At 47.3% G+C, this 20,433-nt stretch overlaps 2 protein-coding genes and 1 long non-coding RNA gene across 4 annotated transcripts in view; 1 reads left to right on the top strand and 2 right to left on the bottom strand.

Annotated features, from left to right (window-relative positions):
• WWOX (WW domain containing oxidoreductase) overlaps positions 1–14,852 on the top strand; it is a 902,472-nt gene extending 887,620 nt beyond the window's left edge. Inside the window, exon 9 of the mRNA XM_074370373.1 lies at positions 14,519–14,852. Within this exon, the coding sequence (XP_074226474.1) occupies positions 14,519–14,707 (189 nt within the window). The 3' untranslated portion in view covers positions 14,708–14,852. The remainder of the gene's footprint in view (positions 1–14,518) is intronic.
• LOC141578647 (uncharacterized) lies at positions 6,876–14,524 on the bottom strand. The gene is made up of 2 exons (XR_012509215.1): positions 9,558–14,524; positions 6,876–8,567 (listed from the first exon to the last, which is right to left on the bottom strand). It is a non-coding gene; the product is annotated as an uncharacterized LOC141578647 (long non-coding RNA).
• Positions 14,853–15,074: 222 nt separating the features above from the next.
• Positions 15,075–20,433, bottom strand: part of MAF (MAF bZIP transcription factor) — a 344,308-nt gene continuing 338,949 nt past the window's right edge. The window contains exon 2 of one of the 2 annotated variants that reach the window (XR_006719433.2): positions 15,075–15,809. Coding sequence is in view for 1 of the 2 variants with exons in the window: in XM_074370378.1 (XP_074226479.1) it covers positions 15,779–15,809 (31 nt within the window). In the remaining variant the exon portion in view is untranslated. The remainder of the gene's footprint in view (positions 15,810–20,433) is intronic. The other variant, XM_074370378.1, reaches the window with a different exon arrangement.

Here is a 20,433-nt window from a genome sequence, read left to right as displayed (position 1 = left end):
TTGTATTCTGTTCCATCAATGTATGTATCTCTGTTTATGTGTTGGTTACTATAGTTTATAATATAGTTAGAAACCAGGAAGAAGGAAGCCTCAAGCTTTGTTGTTCTCTCTCAAGACTGCTTTAGCTATCTGAAATCTTTTGCAGTTCCATAAAAATTTTAGGATTAATCTATTTCTGTGAAAAATGACACTGAAATTTTGATGTGGATTGCACTGAATTTGTAGATTGCTTTGGGTGGTGTGGACATTTTAACAACTTTAATTCTTCCCATCCGTGAGCACAGAATATCTCCACTTACCTGTGTTTGCTTGAGTCTGTTTCATCGCTGTCTTACAGGCTTCAGCGTACAGATCTTTCACTGCCTTGGTGAAACTCACCCCTGGGTGTTTTTTTTTCTTTTTGATGAAATTGTCAGTGGGATTATTTTCCACGTGTGTCTTTGTGATATTTTGTTATTAGTGGACAGAAACACAACTGACTTTTGTACATTGATTTTATATCCTAGAACTTTACTGAATTTGTTTACTGGTGCTGACAGGTTTCTGGTGGAGATCAGTATTCATGTAGATTTGCCTGCATACAATTCAGCGTGTTAAAGACAGTCGCCTCTTTTTGCATCAGACCGTCTCTCTCGGATCATTTCCTTCTGACTAAAGTACATCCTTCAGTCAGTCTACAGGTGGCAAACTCTGTGTTCATTTGAAAATGTCTCTATTTTGCCTTCATTCTAAAATTAATTTTCCTAATAAGAAAAAAAAATCCAATCCAAAAATGGGCAGAAAAGCTAAGTAAGCCATTCTCAAATGAAGACATACAAGTAGCCAATAGGCACAGGAAAAAATGTTCAGTATTACCATTTATCAGAGAAATGTGTATCAAAGCTACAATGAGGTATCACCTTACATAGAATGGCCATGATTCCAAAGTCCACAAATGATAAATGCTGGAGAGGCTGTGGAGAAAAGGGAACCCTCCTACACTGCTGGTGGGAATGTAGTTTGGTGCAGCCACTGTGGAAGACAGTATGGAGATTCCTCAAAAGGCTAAAAATAGACTTACCCTGTGATCCAGCAATCCCACTCCTGGGCATATATCCAGAGGGAACTTAAATTCAAAAAGATACATGCACCCCAATGTTCATAGCAGTATTCTTTACAATAGCCAAGACATGGAAACAGCCTAAATGTCCATCAACAGATGACTGGATAAAGAAGCTGTGGTATATATACACAATGGAATACTACTTGGCCATAAAAAATAAGATAATGTCATTTGCAGCAACATGGATGGACTGAGAGAATGTCATTCTAAGTGAAGTAAGCCAGAAAGAGAAAGAAAAATACCACATGATATCACTTATATGTGTAATTGGAAAAGGAAAAGACAAACGAAGTTATTTACAAAAGAGAAACAGACTCAAAGACATAGAAAACAAACTTATGGTTACTTGGGGGTGGGGGGAAGGGACCAATTGGAAGTTTGAGATTTGCGGATACTAACTACTATATATAAAATAGATAACAGCAAGCTCATGCTGTATAGCAAAGGAAACCATATTCAATATCTTATAGTAACTTATGGTGAAAGAGAATATGAAAATGAATATATGTATTTTCGTATATGGCTGAAGCATTGTGCTATACACCAGAAATTGACACAACATTGTAAACCAACTATCCTTCAATTAAAATATATCAAAATTTCCTGAGTATAGGATTCTATATTGGCAGTAATTTTGTTTGAGCCAGTTGTGCCTCCTGGCTTCCACTGTTACTGTTGCATAATCAGTTGACTATCTAAATCATATTCCTCTGTAAAAGTAACACGTCTGCTTTCTATGCCTACTTTGGTCTTAGATTTTTGTTGTGATTAAGCAAAAGGATGAATGAGTTGCAGCCCTTGATTCTAAAAGTCTATCAAATCCAGAGAATTCTGCTGGGGAAATTGACTCCTAAGTTAATTGATACCATTGGGAAATTTCATAAGCATAGGTAGCAACTTAGAAAGGTGTATGGAGGACTCTGAGTGGATTAACCTACAAATGAAACCTGATTTTGCTGAGGAACCTGGAACCCAGCATACCCCCTGAGTAGGGGAGATAAAGGTGAGTGTGGGGAAAGTAAGGTAGCTAGCTTGAGGCTATAGCTCAGTGGTAGAGTGCAGGGCTAGCATGTAGGAGGTCGTAGGTTCGATTCTGGAGAGGGGAGAGAGGGGAGCCTGGGTACTCCCCAGGGGCCTGGCCGTGAGTTTCCGTGCCCGGGTTGGCCTTGTCTCCGGCTGGACGACACCTGGTGAGTGCCTGTGAGAATCGGGTGTACTACTAGGTCCTTGGTGTGTCGCAAGCCCTTGTAACCAGCAGCCATCACCGTGATGGTTCCTGCTTGGTTGCTGCTGTTACTGGCTACTCCAGTTGGGGCTGGACCAACCCCCCATAAGGCGGCTGTGGCTGTTACGTGTCACACTCACCTGGCCGAGAAGGGATGCGTGTGGCCGGGAGATGATGAAAGGGCCGTGGTGAGACTACACCTGGGTTGGGCAGTCTGGCTAAAGGTGAGGCCCTGGGGTGGGTGACAGCTGAGTCTAGAGGGAAGGCCAAAAGCTACATGATATTGCAGGTTTCATCTCCCCTGGGGTGGAAGGGATAGCGGAGGGCTGGCTGGCTGGCTGGCTGGCTGGCTGGCTGGCTGGGTGGGTGGGTGGGTCAGTGAAGAGGAGAATTTCTGACCAAGACAGAAGTTGACACCTGGAGTGAGGAACCAGTGGGGCTGCTCGGCGGGCTCCCCAAGCTCCCTGCTCAAGTCATCAGGCTTGGGCTGGAATTGTCTTTCACTGCTAAAATCTGGAAGGTGGAATTCGCCATAGCTAGTTAGGGGAGGGCGAGCTGGAGGGCGGGTCAGGCCACAGGGTTTCCCAGCCATCATCTCTTGTGGTCCAGACACAGCAGCTCTCGCCTCTTGCCCATGACGGCATCGAGTCTGTGTCTGACAACAGGGGGCTGGTTGACTTCCACTGTGCGCATCTCCCACGCGGTCTGCCCATCCCTGTGCCTCAGTTTGGAGTGCAAATCACAGTGTGCAGTGTGCTGGCAGGCTTTCATATTTCTGAACCTGGTGGAACGTTTTCAGTGAGTGAGAATAACCCTGTGCCTTCAGATGCTGCGTTAAAATCAAAAGCCAAATTAAATATCCAGCAAGTAAATGGATATAAATCCACCTCCAACCCTGTGAAGGTCACTTGTGTTCTTGAATGCTCTGAGCTGGGGGCCCCAAGAACTGTCTTCCTGGTGGAAACAGGATGGGAAACTGGTTCTCATGTTTTAAGGCAAGAATTGGACTCATAAATAAGAGGCAGGGCTTTTGGCCCCTCCAAGGTATGAGAGATGCACATGGTCCATTAGGGAAGTGACCACTTACCAGGTAGAGGATATTAGGCCAGTCAACGCCTTATCTGTGTCTCAGTCTTCTCTGTAAAATGGGGCTAATAGCCCACAGGGACGGATACATCTATTTTTCTAACATTGGATTAGAAAAGTTTTCGAATAGAAAATGTGAAAGAATATGGTAGCAACCGCCCAGCTCCCTTCCACCTGGATTCTACATTTTTCCAGCATTTTCTCCTGCCCTGGTTTGCTCACCTGTCATTCTGTGCCTCCTCTTTTCTAGGAATCAAGGCACAGGGATTCCTGGAGATTTCAAGAAGATACTCATAAAGGGCCGGGGCAGGGTCTGGAATTTTATAGCACCTAACAAGATGATTGGCCATTGTTCAAATGTCAATCCCCCAGGGACATGGATGTGACCTTGATTCTGGCTGCTGTGGCCAGAGAAGCAATGGACTCCATGGCCAGCCTGGTACCCAGAGATGCTGGGCAAGGGTTGCTGAGAAAAGTGATGGCTGCTGGAATGTCTTGCTTAAAAGGCAGAAACTTCCACCCCATCCCTTCTTTTAAGTACCTCAAATGAGGGACTGAGATCTTTTGAACTGTGTGCTTCCTCCTTGATATTTTTAATAATCGGAATTAGAGCCACCTTTGGACTAGTCTCTGTTCTGTACCCAGGAAATTGCCAAATGTTATCACTACTTTCCCCAGAACCAGGCAAAGGAGCTGTTATCATTCCCATTTCATAGACGAGGAGATTGAGGCTCAGTGTCACATCACAGAGCTGCCAGGATTCGAATTCATCTATCTCAAGCTTCAGCTCCTGGGCTTTTCTTCCATCTTACACGGTCACTCTATCTACAGAAATACCCAGATCCTTCCTCTTCCCGCTCCTTCTCCTTTCCCTCCGGGACTAAAGGGATGATACTGATTCCTGTTCATCTGAGGTTAGAATGGCTCTCTCCCATCCCCGGGCGAAAGCAGGGGGCTTTCAAAAGGGAAAATCACAGAGAGTGAGGGCCGGTTCTTCCCTCGCTTTGCAGGGGAATTGGCTTGAATGTGTATGGGAAGCCAGAGCTGGCTCAGCTTTCTGAAGACCTACCTTTGCAGCGTTCTTCAAGGGCTCCAGAGAGTTCCTTGTGCCATCAAATTAAGTTTGGGAACTTCAATAAAAAAAGTCCCGAAGGAAACTGTCAATTACTGCATTTACACTGAAGCATCATACTGGGGGGAGAAAACCATCTTCAAAAGCAAGCGCAGTTTCTCAACCATTAAAAAGTTTACGTGCCGCTTGGTTTCCATAGATACCTGAGGTAATGGCCTCCTTGCCTCACTGAAGACTGTCTCTGGATCTCTTTTTTTTTTTTTTTTTTTTCAGCTTTAGTCTTTCATACTTTTTCCCTCCATCCCCATTTATGAAAACAGAAAGTAACTAAACTGAAGCCTGACAGTGAGATTTGTCTGAGGAAGAAGGTGTGATTTATTACCTTGAGGGACTGCATTTTTGCTCACCTCCCTGTTATTTCCTGGCATTTACAAATAGTGGTGCTTACCTGCAGGGAAGAGAGAGAAGAAGTTTCTGTTGATCACGTGACTCTCCCAGTCCGTCAAACCCATAAACATACTCAAAAGGGAGGCGGTAATGGGCTGTCTAGGAGTCCCTGAGCGCCGGGTGGAGTGAAGAGGTTGTTGTCAATAAAGTTTTATTGGAACGCAGCCGTGCTCACGTGTGCATGTGCTGTGCTGGTCTCAGAACCACCACGGCAGGTGTGAGCAGTTGTGACAGACACCGTAGGGCCTACAGAGCCTGGAATATTTCCTCTGTCAGCCTCTGCAGAAAAAAAGTTTAGGTATTGGTAGACAGGAAAGGACTGGGGTTTTGGAGGCATCTGATCGTCTCGTCACTTTAGGCAGATGCTGATCTTGCTGTGACTCAGTTTCTGTGTCTTTGAAATGGGAACGACAGCCTTCTTTCTCAAGGTTTTGAGGACATAAAGCCTCTAGCCCGATGCTTGGCACACAGTAGGGGAACAAGAGATGTGAATTATTTTTATTGTGGAGTCTTTCTTTCACTAGAAAAACCAGCAGATGCCTATCTGAAGGTTCTAGAAGTTCTTTAGAAAGCCAAAGGAAAAGTGTGTGACAGCCAAGCCAGATAGGTCGGCCCCTGTTCCTGGGCCCAGCAGGTGCCCAAGGGGCCCTTTCCTGGGAGAAGGTGAGGGAGCCTGAGGGTGGAAGCGTGTTCCGGGGTGAGAAGACAGACAAAAAAGGAGAAGCCATAACAGTCTAGGAAGAAACCTTTAATTTCTATTCAGCTTTAAAGAGTTTGAGAGAGGTGCTTTTTCTTTTTTTTTTTCTTTTAACAAACCAGTTCAAGTACATGCCTGCAGATTATAAAAGTACCTGAAATTGCCTAGAATATCAGCATGCATTCCTTGTTAGTATTTACATATATTTACATAGGGAAACAAGAGAAAGATCTACAGTTATTTACAGTCTACAGAGGAGAAGGGAAAGGCGGCCTAATTGTATTTCCTAAAATACAGTAGGTGAGTGGATAGCACATGCATATTTAGAGACTATTCGCGTGATAGAATGCAATTTTTTTTTTTAAAAAAAGAAATACCTTTGTAACTTTCTATGCTAAGGTGTTGCCTAATCAAGGTAAAGTTTTTTGTTTGTTTGTTTTGTTTCTAGTCTGTTTGCATCAAGTGCTTTAAAATGTTCACTAACAAACACTGAGGCAGAATTATTTACCCTGGCAATTAAAGCGAAGGCATTATATGATCATTTTCCTACTAACTAGCGTCGGGCTGCTGGTGAATGAAACATCTATTGTTTCTCCTTACCCATCGACCACTGTGATGAGATCTGTCTGTACAAAGGCAGTGCCTGAGCTCTCACCATTAATTATGGAAGTAATATAAATGAGCCACTCGCCCCAGTATGTTCTAAATGAAATATTAACAAGGCCAGCATCGTTGAGCCTGAGAAATGATCCATTGGAGTGAGCGCTCTGTGAAAATGCACAGACCAAGAGACTTGAGACAGTGGGGCTGGACCCGGGGGCCTGCCTGCGAGCTCTCAGTGACGGCAGCCTCCCTTAGTTTGTTTCTGGAAGACAGCGCTAAGAGTTCATTTCTCACCAGGACGTGGTCCCGTCAGGGAAGACCCTGTGGGTTTTAGCCCTGCCGCTCCCCACCCTGCCCACGCCATGCCTTTTCAGTGGTATGTCGTAGACTGTGACTTAGGTGTAAATGAACTGTTGATTTTAATATCGCAACAAACAGCATGTTGCGGCTGTGCCCTGAAATCCTGCCTGCTCACAAAAATGGTCTTGCTTTTCTGCAAAAGTCAGGGTGGCAGGCCGACTCGGCAGAGAGACTCTGGGTGCAGGGACGGGACCAGGGAGGGGGCCCACTGGGCTCACCAGGACTCTGCAGACGTTCTCTGCACCGTTTTATTAGAGCCAAACTCATTCATTCTGCCCAGCCATCATTTCAAAGGTTTATTTCAGTATACACGGCAAACATAGAGGCATACATGTAAATACAATACAGAGAGCTAGCTAGAACCGAGGTTCAAGAAGGAGAGTCAAAATGTAAAATGTTCCAAAAGAACACAAGCTAAATCTCTTCTTTCACTTCCTATAAACACTCCGTAGTCCTTCAGCACTAGCGTCGAGGTGGCCCCCTTGGAAAATTTCAGGAATGGGCCATCAGATTTGTCCCATGTGGAAGGATGATGCTTATTTTGTTGGCAGATTTTTATGGCCCTTCTGCTGAGCCCTTCCAAAGTCACCCATGGAAGAGTGGCTGCCCCAGCACAGTTCTCCGTCCCCGGCAAGGGGACTCCCTACTTGAAAAGCAATGTAGGTCCTCCAGGCAGCGCTGGCAGGGAATGCCCAGGGAATTCAGATGGGAGACAGTTGACAGCGAATAATGTCACCCAGCTGGACTGTACTTAGCCAGTCCTCTGTCCCTCCTTCCTTCCAAGCCCTTCCCGCTCCGCCAAATCACATCTCGACTCTCACCAGAGCAGTAGGTCTCAGGAAGAGGAACTCGTCCTCACTTTTCCACCGCCACTCTTTTGAGACCAGCCATAAATCTGTCCTAGAGCCCTTGGAACATTTATGGCAAGGGTTCCAGGACACGAAGAGGGTAGGGAAAGGGCCTCCTTCATGTCAAGGGAACGTTGAGAACAGTTCACCGAATTGAAAACACCGTGCTGAAAACCTCCCAGGGTCACTGTGCCCTGCAGTCGGGCTGATAGGCTAAGCAAAAAGCCTGCGAGCCTGGCCTGCCCAGAACAAACATGGCCCTGGGCCTCCTCGGGTGGTTGGGATTGGCTGCCTTTCCCTCCCCCAAACCGAAGGCTAGTGAAGACAAATGTGTTGTTCTGCCTTAAAAAGATCCTCTCCAGCTTCCATCCCGAACTGCCTGGTCGCTGGGCTGGCTCCTGCAAAGGCTTCTCAGAGGATGACAGCAACCAACCTCCTGACTTTGCGGCCGCTTCTGCCCTGGTCCTCACGTCAGTCCTTCACAGCTCCTTGATGGTCGTGCTAGCCGTGCCCCTTCATCAAGGAGACAAGGGTGGTCTCTGGAGTCTGGTGCGGATGGAGGGTCATGATATTCCGGGTGCTTGAATTGCAAACGAGAAGTCCACCCCGTCTCCGTGATTCTCTTGAGTGACCGTACGCTGCTCTGTGAAAGCTGTGTCCCCTCCGTTCCCCGGGGACATCTCATTCCAGATGTCCCCTGTGATTTGGGGCTGTGTCCTGCACCAGGACCAGTTTCGTGTGTGGTGGTGGACTGACATTTCCTCCTGCTTAGCTCCCCCTGGAGCGGCTGCCGTCAGCCCCTCGTTGGCTGTGTCCCATTGTCACCTGGGGGATGGCAGCCCTTCACCTGCCCAGGGAGAGGCCATCGACTGTGAAGGAACCTGTGAGGTTTTCCACCCTGGCAATTCTCTTTTTAGTAGGGAAACTGTTTCCTTGTGGCAAGCGGTGAATACCCTAACACACTGTGGTAGGGACACACCCTCTTCGGGAAGGCCAAGGTCTGAATGTGGGTTCAGTGCGCTCCCCAGAACATTGCCGCAGACTTTCACGGCCTCCTCAGCTACAGACAGATATCCGCTCTCCTGACCGCCTTCACTTTTCCTGTTTGAGGCACTGAGTGGACTTCCCTTCCGTAATAAATAGGAAGAACAGCCTGTGAGTTAGTGAAAAATCCTGAGGGCTATGGAGAAAGGTATATTTTGATACTTACAGGATGTGTTTGCCTGTATCTGCGCCTGGATTGTGGGAATGCTTTTGTAGGCATCCACTGTTAGGAATTGGTAGGACTTAATTTGCTAGCAGTTATTTGGGGGAGGGTGGGCCAGGGGATGGGTCAGTGTTTCCTCTGCAGACCTGCTGTAACGTGTCAGTATTACCCTCCTAAAAGGCCTTCCTCATTTTCCATGTATGTGACTGTTGGACAGAGATTGCATGGGTCTGGCTGGTCTGGCTGTGGCTCCAGTCACTCTTTTGAAAAAAGACCATCATCTGAGAGTAGGGTCACCTCTGGGTGAATCTAACACCCGGAGGTGGCATTTTGAATCAGGTGGCTGTTTTGCAAAGTGTCATTTGCTACTGGATCTTCTGAGATGGTGCTGAGTCTTAATTTTGGTTAATCCAAATGGATAGAATTTCAATTTAGTTCACTGCCTGAATCAACAGTGGGAAAATCTTTTAACATTTCTCAGGTGAACAACACATGACCGAGGCCCATGCATTTCATTTTAGGCCGTGTCAGGGCATCACACTGTGGCAGAGAGGAAGGTAAAGAGCTCTCACAGGGAAGCTCAACGGGTGACACGTCCCAGGGACGGGCAGCCTGGAAACGTGGGCCGCGTGTTTGGGAAGGAGGTTCTATACCGCAGCACGTGTGGGCCTTGGAGGATCAACCTCTGGGATTCCCTGTGTGGCGCTGAACCAGTGGCTTTTCACCTCTGGTACTAAGCGGGCTTCTCTGTAAATGGGGACAGTGACTGTCCCTGGCTTGTAGACCTGTGTGCGGGTCAGAATCTGGTGCCATGACGCTCTCTGCACAATGCCAGAGGCAGGGACTGTACGCGCTCAGGAAATCCAAGCTGCTGTCACCCCCAGAACGGTCCCCGCCTGCAGCAACTCACCAGAAAAGCCGGGCAACATGGAGGACGGAGTCCTTTTGAGTGAAGTCCTCTGTTCTCGTCTCCAGTCTCGTAGCTTTCTGGTGGAAGTTGGTATGTTCAGTGATGAGCGCTGATTCCCCAACCATCTGTTCAGCTGCCCACGCAGCAGGGTGAAGGGCTGGCTGCAGCCCCCCCAGTGGAGAGGCCAGGAGCCTCGTTCCCACACCAGCCGCATCTCCCTTGTCATCTTAAAAGCTTGTCCTCGGACAGTAAGTAGGGAACACACAACCTTCCGGAGCAGCTTCCTTTTTCCTTTCAGACCAGAGATTTAAATCGTATTATTTTTGAGGAACAGCTGTGTGCCAAGTACTATGTTCTTGGGTGGGGAAACTCTGAAACGCCACAGCGCACTTTTCTGGGAGAGTGGTCGAAAAGTCTCTTTAGGACGCGTTCCCGGGAGACAGGGAGGGACAGAGAGGGTGTGGAGGTAGGTAGTTATCTCCCCATGACACGGGCGCCTCACCTCTGCTCAGGCTCCGGGATGCATTATTCTGCCGGGTCCACAGGGCCACTTGATCTGTGCCTGGCTCTGCATTTGGGAAGGGGTTGCTTTGCTTTGCTTCACGGAGCCCAGATGAGTTACAGGAAAAGCTTTGAGGGTTCGAAGAGGCACCTTCGACACCTTCCTAGGATGCCTGCAAACTTCTGTGTCCTGGGAATTCAGCACAGTCATCACCGCCCACTTGCAAAAGGGCTGTTCCCCTCCCCTGCCCTTGGGGTTCCAAGTCCAGTCCCAGTTCCGGGCTGAGCTTTCGCTTACTCAGTTCCACTTTTTGCATAGATTGATTCATTCAACACTTGCTGTGCAGCGTCCTGACATCCATGTGTCTGTAGTAAAGCAATCTTAGAACACCTACTACTCTCAAAATCATTGAATATAAAGATATCCCATGAGACTGTGTCTACTCTTTAATATGTCTCAGAGTTAAATCTACTTTAAGACAGGAATCTATTCTTTCTTTTAAAGAAGCATGCATTTTAAAGAGAAACCCGAAACCCGAAAACTAAACATTAATTGTGGAACACGTGTCCTTATTAAAACATACGTTATATTTGAGGACTAACCAATGCATTACAAATATTAATATGTGGGAGGGTTTTTTTTTTCCTTACCATAGATTGTTGATCAGAAACCTCGGTACCTTTTTCTTTCAAAGAGTCAATATTCATTTGTATTCCATGCTGACAGCTGCAAATTGATGGTGAGCATTTATCAAATACATGAGGACGAAAGGCGGCTCCTTAATATTTTCATCCCAACAAAGGGTCCTCAAGGGATGGATAATTTAGATCTCAGGGCCCCCACTATAAATAAACAGCAACTGCTTCCCTAAGTCCCACCTCTCCGTAGTGGAAGACGGGGCTGCCCTTCGGACAAATGATTTCTGAAAGAGAACGATGGGCCCTTACTACCCAGATACTCTTAACTAGTCCCGAGCAAGAGTTCTGGGTAATTTTACATACACTGTAAAGACTGATGGCAGAGTTCTCTGGCCGCTCGCAAATGTTTGCCTGGATCAGAGATGGCATTCAGGCATGATTACGGGTCCTGCTGGGCTTCCCAGAACTCCTCGGTGCCGTGTCCTCCACACCCCAGCTCACAGCTACTGCTGTAGGACGGAGATGCCACCCCCCCACCCCACCCCCGGTCCCCGTGACCAGCAACTGCATACAGCCCGCACGCTTCCCATAAACGGTTCTTACAAAATTAGGGGAACCCACAGCTCCAGCCAGTGTCTGTATGTCAAGAGATAGCTATTACCTTATCACGATGGGTCAGTGAGTAGTGGTGACAAGCAGCAGGACGCTGCTTCAGATAGTTTATTACGGAGTTGTTAAGAAAATGTTTCCTTTTTATACGGCTGTTTCATCCTTTGGGAATTAGGGACCGATGCCCCCAGAAGTGGCATGAAAGTCATTTGACAGTGATTAAAGTGCTCTTTTAAAACAAACATTTTTAAACGGATAAAAAAAAAATTTATCTTGTATCAGCAGCGCTGGCTTATTGACTAATGTGATTTCCCTAATGTGGCGCAGCCTCAGTCTAACGATAGGCGGACCATAAAGGGGATGAACCCCAAGTTAGAACTCGTTATTAAACTGTCACCACGTCTGGTCACGGAAAGATGTCACTCAGAGGCTGCCCCAGCTCAGAGGATTCCCTGAGAAGCCAAAAGGGGTCGTGGGCTTGGGACTAAAAGATGTTGTCACTGCTTAACTGTCCAGCAAGAGAGGAGAGGAGAGGACAGCGAGTAGCAGTTGAACCGAGCGTGAATCGGGCAGGGAGACTGTGGGATGTGCACAGCTGATCCCGGGAGTGGAGAAGGCGGTCTTTGTCTCAGGTGCCCTAGGTAGGTACCGTGTTCCTCTCCACAGCCGGAGCCACTTGTGACGGGTTTTAAATTGCATCTCACCCTGAGCCTAGTGGCAAAGGACTCAAAGCTAACTCTGGAGAAAAGATGGGGCTGTTCTAAAATTTATGGTTTTTCAGCATGGTAGCCAAATGGAGGTTTCCATGAAATGAGGTCACTAGCGAGTGCTTTCGGAGTCTATGGAGGGAAAATGAGTGCCCCTCGCTCCCTCATCAGCTTGGTTTGGAATCAATGTAAGTGCAGAATTTCTCTGCAAAAATACCATTCCAAGAATGCAAACAACACGATATCATTTTAGAAGGTCATCGTGGCAAAAGAAAGATTACACTGGGTTTGGGAGAATTCTGCTTTTTGCTCTCCCAAGTGGCCAACTGTGATCTTTTCTCGGGATTGGTGGAACTGTGAAAGACCAGTTTGTTGTGATGTCTGAACGCTGATATTATAACCCCTCTGGGGAGGAGCTGGGGGAGCCTGGATTTGGGGATGAGCTGACTGGGTTCTCTCACCACTTGGGAGCTGATGGCACATCCCCTGACCACAGTTTGGTAGTTTTGGCAGTTGCAAAGGAAAATGGAAATCTAAGACAGATAGCCAGAACATTTCGCAAAACACCATCTCCACCTGAATTCTGATCAGAATTGAGGCCAAGATGATGCTGGGCTTGGGCTGGGGATGAGCATCCATCTCAACTCTTCCATTTGTCTTTAGACGCACTTTGCTCTCCTTTGTCCCCACAAAGGAAATGTCCCCACAAAGGGATGCAGAGGAGTCAGATCAGCCCCTCGAAATAGGTTAGATAAATGTGCGAGGTGCTAAGCTAAGGGTTGTTAGGAAATTTGGATGACAGGGACTTACGTCCGTGAGACCCAAGCCGCACAAATCAATTTGAAAAGAAACCAAGACAATAACTGGCTATGCGGCGGGGGGGGGGGGGGGGGGGGGGCATGGGTGCGGGGGCTGGGAAAGTAACAAACCCATTTCTATTGCACGAAGTTGAAGTCATGTCAGGGGTTCAAGTTTTGAACCCATGGGACATGTCCAGTACAGTCAAGCTACCTGCTATTATCCGAACCCAAGTCTCATCCCATTCCTGCTCCACGCCACCCACCTCCCCACGAGCAGGTCACCTGAATGTATTTGACAATCTGGTCTTCAGACAAATTCAACTGTGACCACAGAACCTGACACTGAAGCACTCTCCCCCTATGCACCCCCCAAAGCCCCCCCAAGTCTGCTTTATAGCAGTTTCCTAAAATTACAGCACCTTGACACCCTGATTCTCAGATGACCTTGGCTCCTGATGGTTATAGACTACAACCATAGTGAATGGCAACCAAATCATATGCGGGGATGATCTCCAGTAAGCACTCTGCTTGGGCACAATTTAAACCTGGTAGGGGCAGAAAAATAGTAAGCGTTCAGGTGTGGATAGAAATTCATTTCCCCATCAATCAAAAGTCCCTAATGTTTGCCTAATGGTGACCTTACTCGCAGTTACCTTTCTCTGGTCTCTTCTGCTACCCCTCCTCGCTATCAATTGATAATTAGTTGATGCAGCCAGGGCTGTGATGTACATAAATAATCATAAGATGCCAGATAAACCGTATTGGTTTTAAATTAGAGTCGTGCCCACCATGTCTCCCTTTGAATATCAGCCTATTATTTTTAATTATGGCTTGCAAAGTTAAGTGATTTTTTTGCCCTCTTTACAGCATCCCTGACAGTGTTCTGTCAGCCTGGATGAAATGGTGCCCCATCGGCACACACATCCCTAGCCTCAGTGCCAACTGGTACTCAAAAGGTAAATCAGAAGCCATCACTTGCATGCATTACAACTCGCATGTTGAAGTGGGCTGGGAGGAAATGGACTCCAAGCCACTGTCCCAGCAAACATGGGCTGAATATGACATTTTAAAAAAGGTTCCACGGGGTCAGGGTAAATTAATGAATGGGTTTGTGTCTGCATGAGGCAGGTGAAGGAGGAGAATACGTGTATATGCGTATTGCAAACATCTTAACACAGCATCACAAAGCCATCCCCTGGCAGCACCGTCGGCAAAGAATAAGGAAAAATCTGGCACCAGTCCCACTTAGGTTTTCTTCTACCTGATGCGCCATTACTAGAGTGGATGGTTTAATTCAGACAAAGTTCTAGAAGCATCCAGGTGTCACATTACATTACACATTGAGAAGTCAAGGAGTTGGACGGATTTGTTCTTGCGAGTTCAAAGGGATCCCCTCTTTTCCTCTTTGGAAGAGAGCTCTGATGTGATTTATTGATAAATGTATGTATTTTTGAAGCCTTTTCCTACACAAGGTGTAAAAAGTCACACCGGCTTTACGAGCGGGGTTTATGAACTCGTTTCCCCAGAGGGTCCCACTGTACCTTTTACAGTCTTGTGCTTTGAGTTCAGGACCCCCGGCCAGGCTGGGATCCAGCTGCAACTGAACCGAGTGGGGAGAGACACTTCTTGTTAATTCCCCGATGGAGGAAAGTCATCGCATTACCTCTTACACATTTTCTCGTGGTCTGTCTTCTTTGATTTCCAGCAACAGGGAGCCGCCACCACTGTCTACTGTGCTGCTGCTCCGGAGCTGGAGGGCCTGGGAGGGATGTACTTCAACAACTGCTGCCGCTGCGTGCCCTCGACGGAGGCGCAGAGCCAAGACACGGCCCGCGCCCTGTGGGCGCTCAGCGAGCGGCTGGTCCAGGAGGGGCTCGGCAGCCCGTCCGGCTGAGTGGGCGCTTCGGCGAGGGTCAGCACACACACCCCGCGCCCTGTGTGTGCACGCGTGTCATTGCCAAGGCTGGACCCCTTCCAACTTACTGTCCTGGGGCTCTCCATGTCCCTCTGACCCCGATCCAGAGTAAAGAATGTAAGAGTAGTCACAACAGAGTGAAAAATGTTAAGTACCAATGGGAAGCAAGGAATTCTGGGGTTGGGTTAGGCGTGGGTCCCTCTGCTCCCCTGGTGATGGCCCGTTTGAAAGTGAACCTTTGGTTGGTGGTGGGTTCTCTGTCTCATTGTAGAAGCACAAGCCATTCTCACTCACTGTTTAGAACAGCCTGGTGCCCCCTGTCCCACCCTGCCACCACCACCGCCTCCTATGACCACACTGTAGTCAGGAGCTGGCTTTCTCCTGTTTAGGAAAGAAAAAGCCAATGTTTGCATTCATCTAGGAGATAATTGTTCCATTCATCCTGATCAAGTCAGAGTGGGCTTGACAGCTGCTGGAGAGGAAACTCTCTGAATCTTGTTCCAGCCAAGATGGAAGTGACACTTACAGATTGGTGGAAGACACATAACTGGAGGGTCGCAAAAGCACTGGTCCATGGACTCCCTTGCCAAAACTAGACAAAAGCGTCTTTAGAGAGTATAACAAACAAATTTTGCAACACATTCCCTAGATACCTTGGCAGGCAGGAAAGGAAGCATTGCACCCTTAAGAATAAACAGGATGTTTAGGGGATGGGGGATAAAAAGCTATTCATTCTTCACTAACAGTTTTAAGAAGCAGCCGATCTCAACCGAGGTTCACAACCCCTCAGTGCATCTGATTAGCATCCTCCTTCAGCTTCCTCTCCTTCCTCCCATCCTATGCTTAATAAAAGAACATGCTTGAATATGATCACCTGAAGTTTGTCGTTTCTTTAAAATGTTTTGTTTTTTTTCACTTTTTTTTAGAAAAGAAATCTAGAGGAAAAATAAAGCGCTTCTTGTAGACGCCAGGAAAACAAACACCATTCTTGTTTCTTCTCTGAGTTTGTTTTGTTTTTGTGCTTTGTGGCTGTCTGTGGGCCAAGTTGTCTCACGCAATGAGCATGCCAGCATCATATTTTCTGTGGAAGGAAGAGAGAGAAAGAAAAATGACTACTGTTTAATTTCACCATAAGAGGTTTTGTTATTACGTATCGTGGGTCATTTCAGTCCTCGATGGTTTGGTCCTCCTATAATGATCAAGTGCTTGGTGATTAGAGAACATCCCTATGTCTGAGAATGGGGGTGGTTCCAAGGCTCTTTCCCACTCCTCCTGTTTCACGTACACCTTGGCTTCCAGGCCATTCCAGCAGGGATGCAAGCAAGTCCACTTTGGCAGGGTGGAGAGGATGCTTCTGCTAAAATACCAGGAAGGTGGGGGCAAGGTGTATGTGTCACTGTTCCTCCTCCCAACAAGGGCAGTTTCGGGCCAGACAACACCATGAATTTCTGGGCCTCTGACTCTGTGGTCAGTCAAACACCACTGCTTTCCAGTGGCCCATAGCCTGGCAATGTCCTCCCATCTGGCTATATTGCCCCTTAACAGAATCCTTATTGCCATAGCTCCTCTAAAACTCTGCATCAGATAGTGTCACTTTTCTGGTCCAAACCCTCCAGTGCTTCTGAGTTAGACTCCTTGCAAACAGGGCCATTGTAATCCTCCTCCCAGTCTCCACACCTCAGGTGGTCCTCTCTCTCACTAACTCTGGCCCTGGCTTTGTTTTGGCCATTCTGAAAAAGTGCTTGTGCATTGGGTCTCATCCTTTTTTGTCACTCCTTGGAACCCTGCAAACACTATCACATGAATGGGCTGGGCTGGCCTGCTGGGTGATGAGACGCACATGGACATTCCCCAAACTGACATCAAGATACCCATTAGATACATGAGGGAGGCCATCCCAGACTACGTAGCCCCAGCAGAGCCAACCCACATGAGAAGAAACTCTCCAGTCCACCCGGAGAGCTGCCAAAAAAAAAAAAGATGTTATTTTAAGCCACGGAGTTTCAGAATTACTTGTTACACAGCAAATGCTAACTGGTACAACCACTCATCTCACTGAGTAAAGTCCCCATTTTTTACCATAGCCTAGGAATTCTCCCATAATCTGGTCCCCAGCTAGCTCTCTGCTCTCACGTTCTAGGCGTTTTCTCTTCACTCCCCGTGCATAGCCACTCTAGCCTTCTTGTGCTCCTGAAATAAGCCAAGCATCCTTCCTGCTCAGGGACTTGGTATTTGCTGTTTCCTCTGCTGAACTGCTTTTCTTCCAGAGGCCTCCATGACTTCCTCCCACATTGCATTCCAGTTTCTGCTCCAACACAGCTCCCTTTCTGACAAGGTGACATTTTGGCCACTGCATTCACAGTGGGACTCCATCTGCCCACCGCTTACTTACCCTTTATTTCCCTCCACAACATTTAAAACTACTGGACACATTTTGTGTCTACTTAGTATATTTTTCTCTCGCACTACCTGTAATATAAACTCTATGAGATTGACCTGTTTTGTTCACAGCTGTGGACCCCATGCCTTGAACTTTTCCTGTCATACAGAAGGTGTTTAATAAACCACCATTGAAGGAAAGGACGATCCTTGGTGACTGGACACTATGCTCCTGAAGATAATTCCCATCACTGTGAGAATGACCGTGAGCCACCCGGTGTGCTAGGCGGTCCGCAAAATCACGTCTCATTTCTCATGCGACCACAGCCCTACCCCGCGGCCTCCTCTTCCCATCGCATGGATGCAGAACCTGAGGCCAAGAGGGTTTGTAATCTGCCATTGTTCACACAGCTCGTAAGTGGTGGAGCTGCAATTCACACCCAGGTCTGTTTCACCTCAGAGCCACGGCGAAGACGACATTGGAACATCACCAGCCAAGGTGATGTCCAAAGCATGAGAGAGAACCGGGGGAGCATTTGCTCCACCTCCTCGCACTTTAAGGACTGATGCACTGTGCTGACTGACGGAGACGGATCCCGCATCAGGAGGTAAGACGAGGCAGGGGAGCTTGACAAGGGGAGGGGAGTCGTCCCCTCGGTCGAGAAGATTCCTAAGCCAGACAGACTAAGCCTTCATACAATTATTCACTCAACAAACATGCACCGAGTGCCACACTGTGGACAAAGTTGAGGGGAGCCCCACCCCCGCCGCCATAGTTCCAGCTATTAAAAAATGTTTATCTCTGGTCTCTAAGAGTCTTCACAGTGTACAAGGAAGGTCCTAATTAACTTCGTCAAAAGTTCTCTGTGTTACTTGATACACTGAGAGCCCAGAACAAGAGCCAGGCCTCCTCTCACCCATTATGCCCCGAATCCACTCAGTCAGATACAGTCGGTCCCTGTGGGCCATTTCTCCTGCCAGACGCATCTTACTTCTTTGGCTAATTCTGTGGGGGACTTCCTGGACAGATGAGCAAGTGGGCAGCCTAAAGCCTCACTCCTTTTTGAGCTAATTCTAAGCCCGGAACTACTGCTGCTCACCATCTGTCGTGATGCAGGCATGTGCGTGGTATGTGTACATACATATGTAACATATATGTGTATGGAGCATGCATAATAATGGGCTTATTCTACCCTCATCGCTACTCCTGGCAGATACAATTCACTGAACATCTATTATATGCCAGCTGCCAGTCCAGCCAAGTCACACCCATCTGCTTATTTTATGCTCAGACGATTAAACTGAGGTTTACAGAGACAAATGGACTCACCCACACACAGTCCCAGAGCTGGTGAGCAGCAGAGTGAATATCTGAATCCGGGTCTATCACCTTCAAGTCCACGGCATCCCAATGTTTAAGGGCGGCCTACAGACCAGCAGCATATGTGCAGTGAACTTTATACACTGGGTGAATCCTTCACAAAGCAAGGCTATTTGGCTTCCTGCCCAAACATGGGGTCTGATCCTCCTCCTGGTGCCCTGTGTCCCAGATAAACTCTACACGTTGTTTCTGTACGTGCCGTTTACCCAGCAATACTGGCTTCCGCCCCTTAGACCTTTTCTCCTGTTCTGGTTGGAAGCAAGTCTGCACCCGGCCTCCTTTCCCTGGGTTGAGCCTCCACGGCTGGAGTTCTCCGCCACCGCCCTGGGGGGCCGCAGACTCTGCCTGGAAGACGGAGGGGGAGCTGGCGCCTCTGCCGTCATTTTCTGTTGGGCTGCTCTCTCCCTGTTTCTTTAAACCCCAAAGGCTGCCGGTTTCCACTTTCACGGCTGATTAAGGGAGACCTTTCTGCAACTTATCAATAGGAAACAAGAAAGGGAAGCATCCCCGGCAGTGACTGAAGCTGTGGCTTGTGGTTTTGCTCTTTAAAATGGGGTTATGGGTGGTTTTGTTTTGAACTTCGATGAAGGAGGCCTGATGACTTTCATTACGGTCAGCACTGGGCCAGAAAGCTGGGGCTGGGAGCACGGCTGCCGGTGCTGGTCACCGGTGGGTACCGTTTTTAGAAGTTTACATTGAGGGAAAAAAAAAAAAGCACCTAAAATAGCCATGCTTTCCCTGTATGTTGACTTTCTGTGTCTTTGAACACATCCAAACTACTTTGGTTAAATTCATTTTAGAATACTAGTATCATGGACTATTACCCACACGCTCATTGAGAAAACTTCTCTGAGTTTGACTGATGAGCTGATGTACGACGGAAAAAGGCAACTTTTAAAAAGAAAAGGGAAAGGCTTTGCGGCAGCATGGATGGACCAGGAGGCAACCACACTAAGTGGAGCGAGTCAGACAGAGAGAGACAAACCGTCTACGACACTGCTTAGACGTGGAACCCAAAAGGAAATGTCACCAGTGAACTTATCTGAACACAGAAACAGCTTCACAGACACAGCAAACAGACACGGTCACCAGCGGAGGCAGGAGGCAGGGAGGGCTGAATTAGGAGTTTGGAATTAGCAGATGCATGCTACAATTGTTTACAAAACAGACCAACAACAAGGCCCTACTGGACAGCAGAGGGAATTCTATTCAATAGCTCGTTATAACTGATGATGAAAAAGAATATGAAAAGGCATATGTATAACTGAATCACCATGCTGTATCCCAGAAACCAAGACAACATTGTAAATCAACTCTACTTCATTAAAAAAAGAAAAAGACTCGAACACCACGATTCTAACAGAGATATTTTCATCCCGTTTATTACATTTCAAGTCTTCCTACTATTTGGTTTTGTGCCCTTCTTTTATTACCCTCGCAATTATCTTACTCCTCAGTTTTCAGTTATTTTAATGGATACCTTGTATATCGCCTTGCTGGTGGGCGGTCATTTGGAAACTGCTACTCTGGGACACTTAGGTTGTGGCTAGCTTTTGCTGTTAGAACTAATGGCCCAATTAACACCTTTCTGCACACGGCTTTTTCCTTCTGTTCAGTTACCTCCTCAGCACGCATCTCCACCCTTGCAACTGTCGCGTCCAAGCGCTCTTCCTTGGCTTTTGCTGCGTATTTCCACGTGCTCTCTCTCTCCAAGGGTTACAACCAGCAGAAGGTACATGTTTCTAGGGTTTGGGTTTTTTTTAACAGCCTCATCAGCATTGGGTGTTGCTATTTAAAAAAAAAAATTTTATTTTTACATATTTTAACTTCATATAGTCACAATCTATAACTATTTATATAAAATAGCCCCAAGCAGCCAGGCTCCTTATTTAAAGTAGGAGCATTTTGTCTTTCATGTTCCCACTGGGCCAAGTTCACAATTTTA

Source organism: Camelus bactrianus, chromosome 9 (assembly GCF_048773025.1).
Source record: "Camelus bactrianus isolate YW-2024 breed Bactrian camel chromosome 9, ASM4877302v1, whole genome shotgun sequence".
Lineage (NCBI taxonomy): Eukaryota > Metazoa > Chordata > Mammalia > Artiodactyla > Camelidae > Camelus > Camelus bactrianus.
This window is presented reverse-complemented; position numbering and strand designations above follow the sequence as displayed.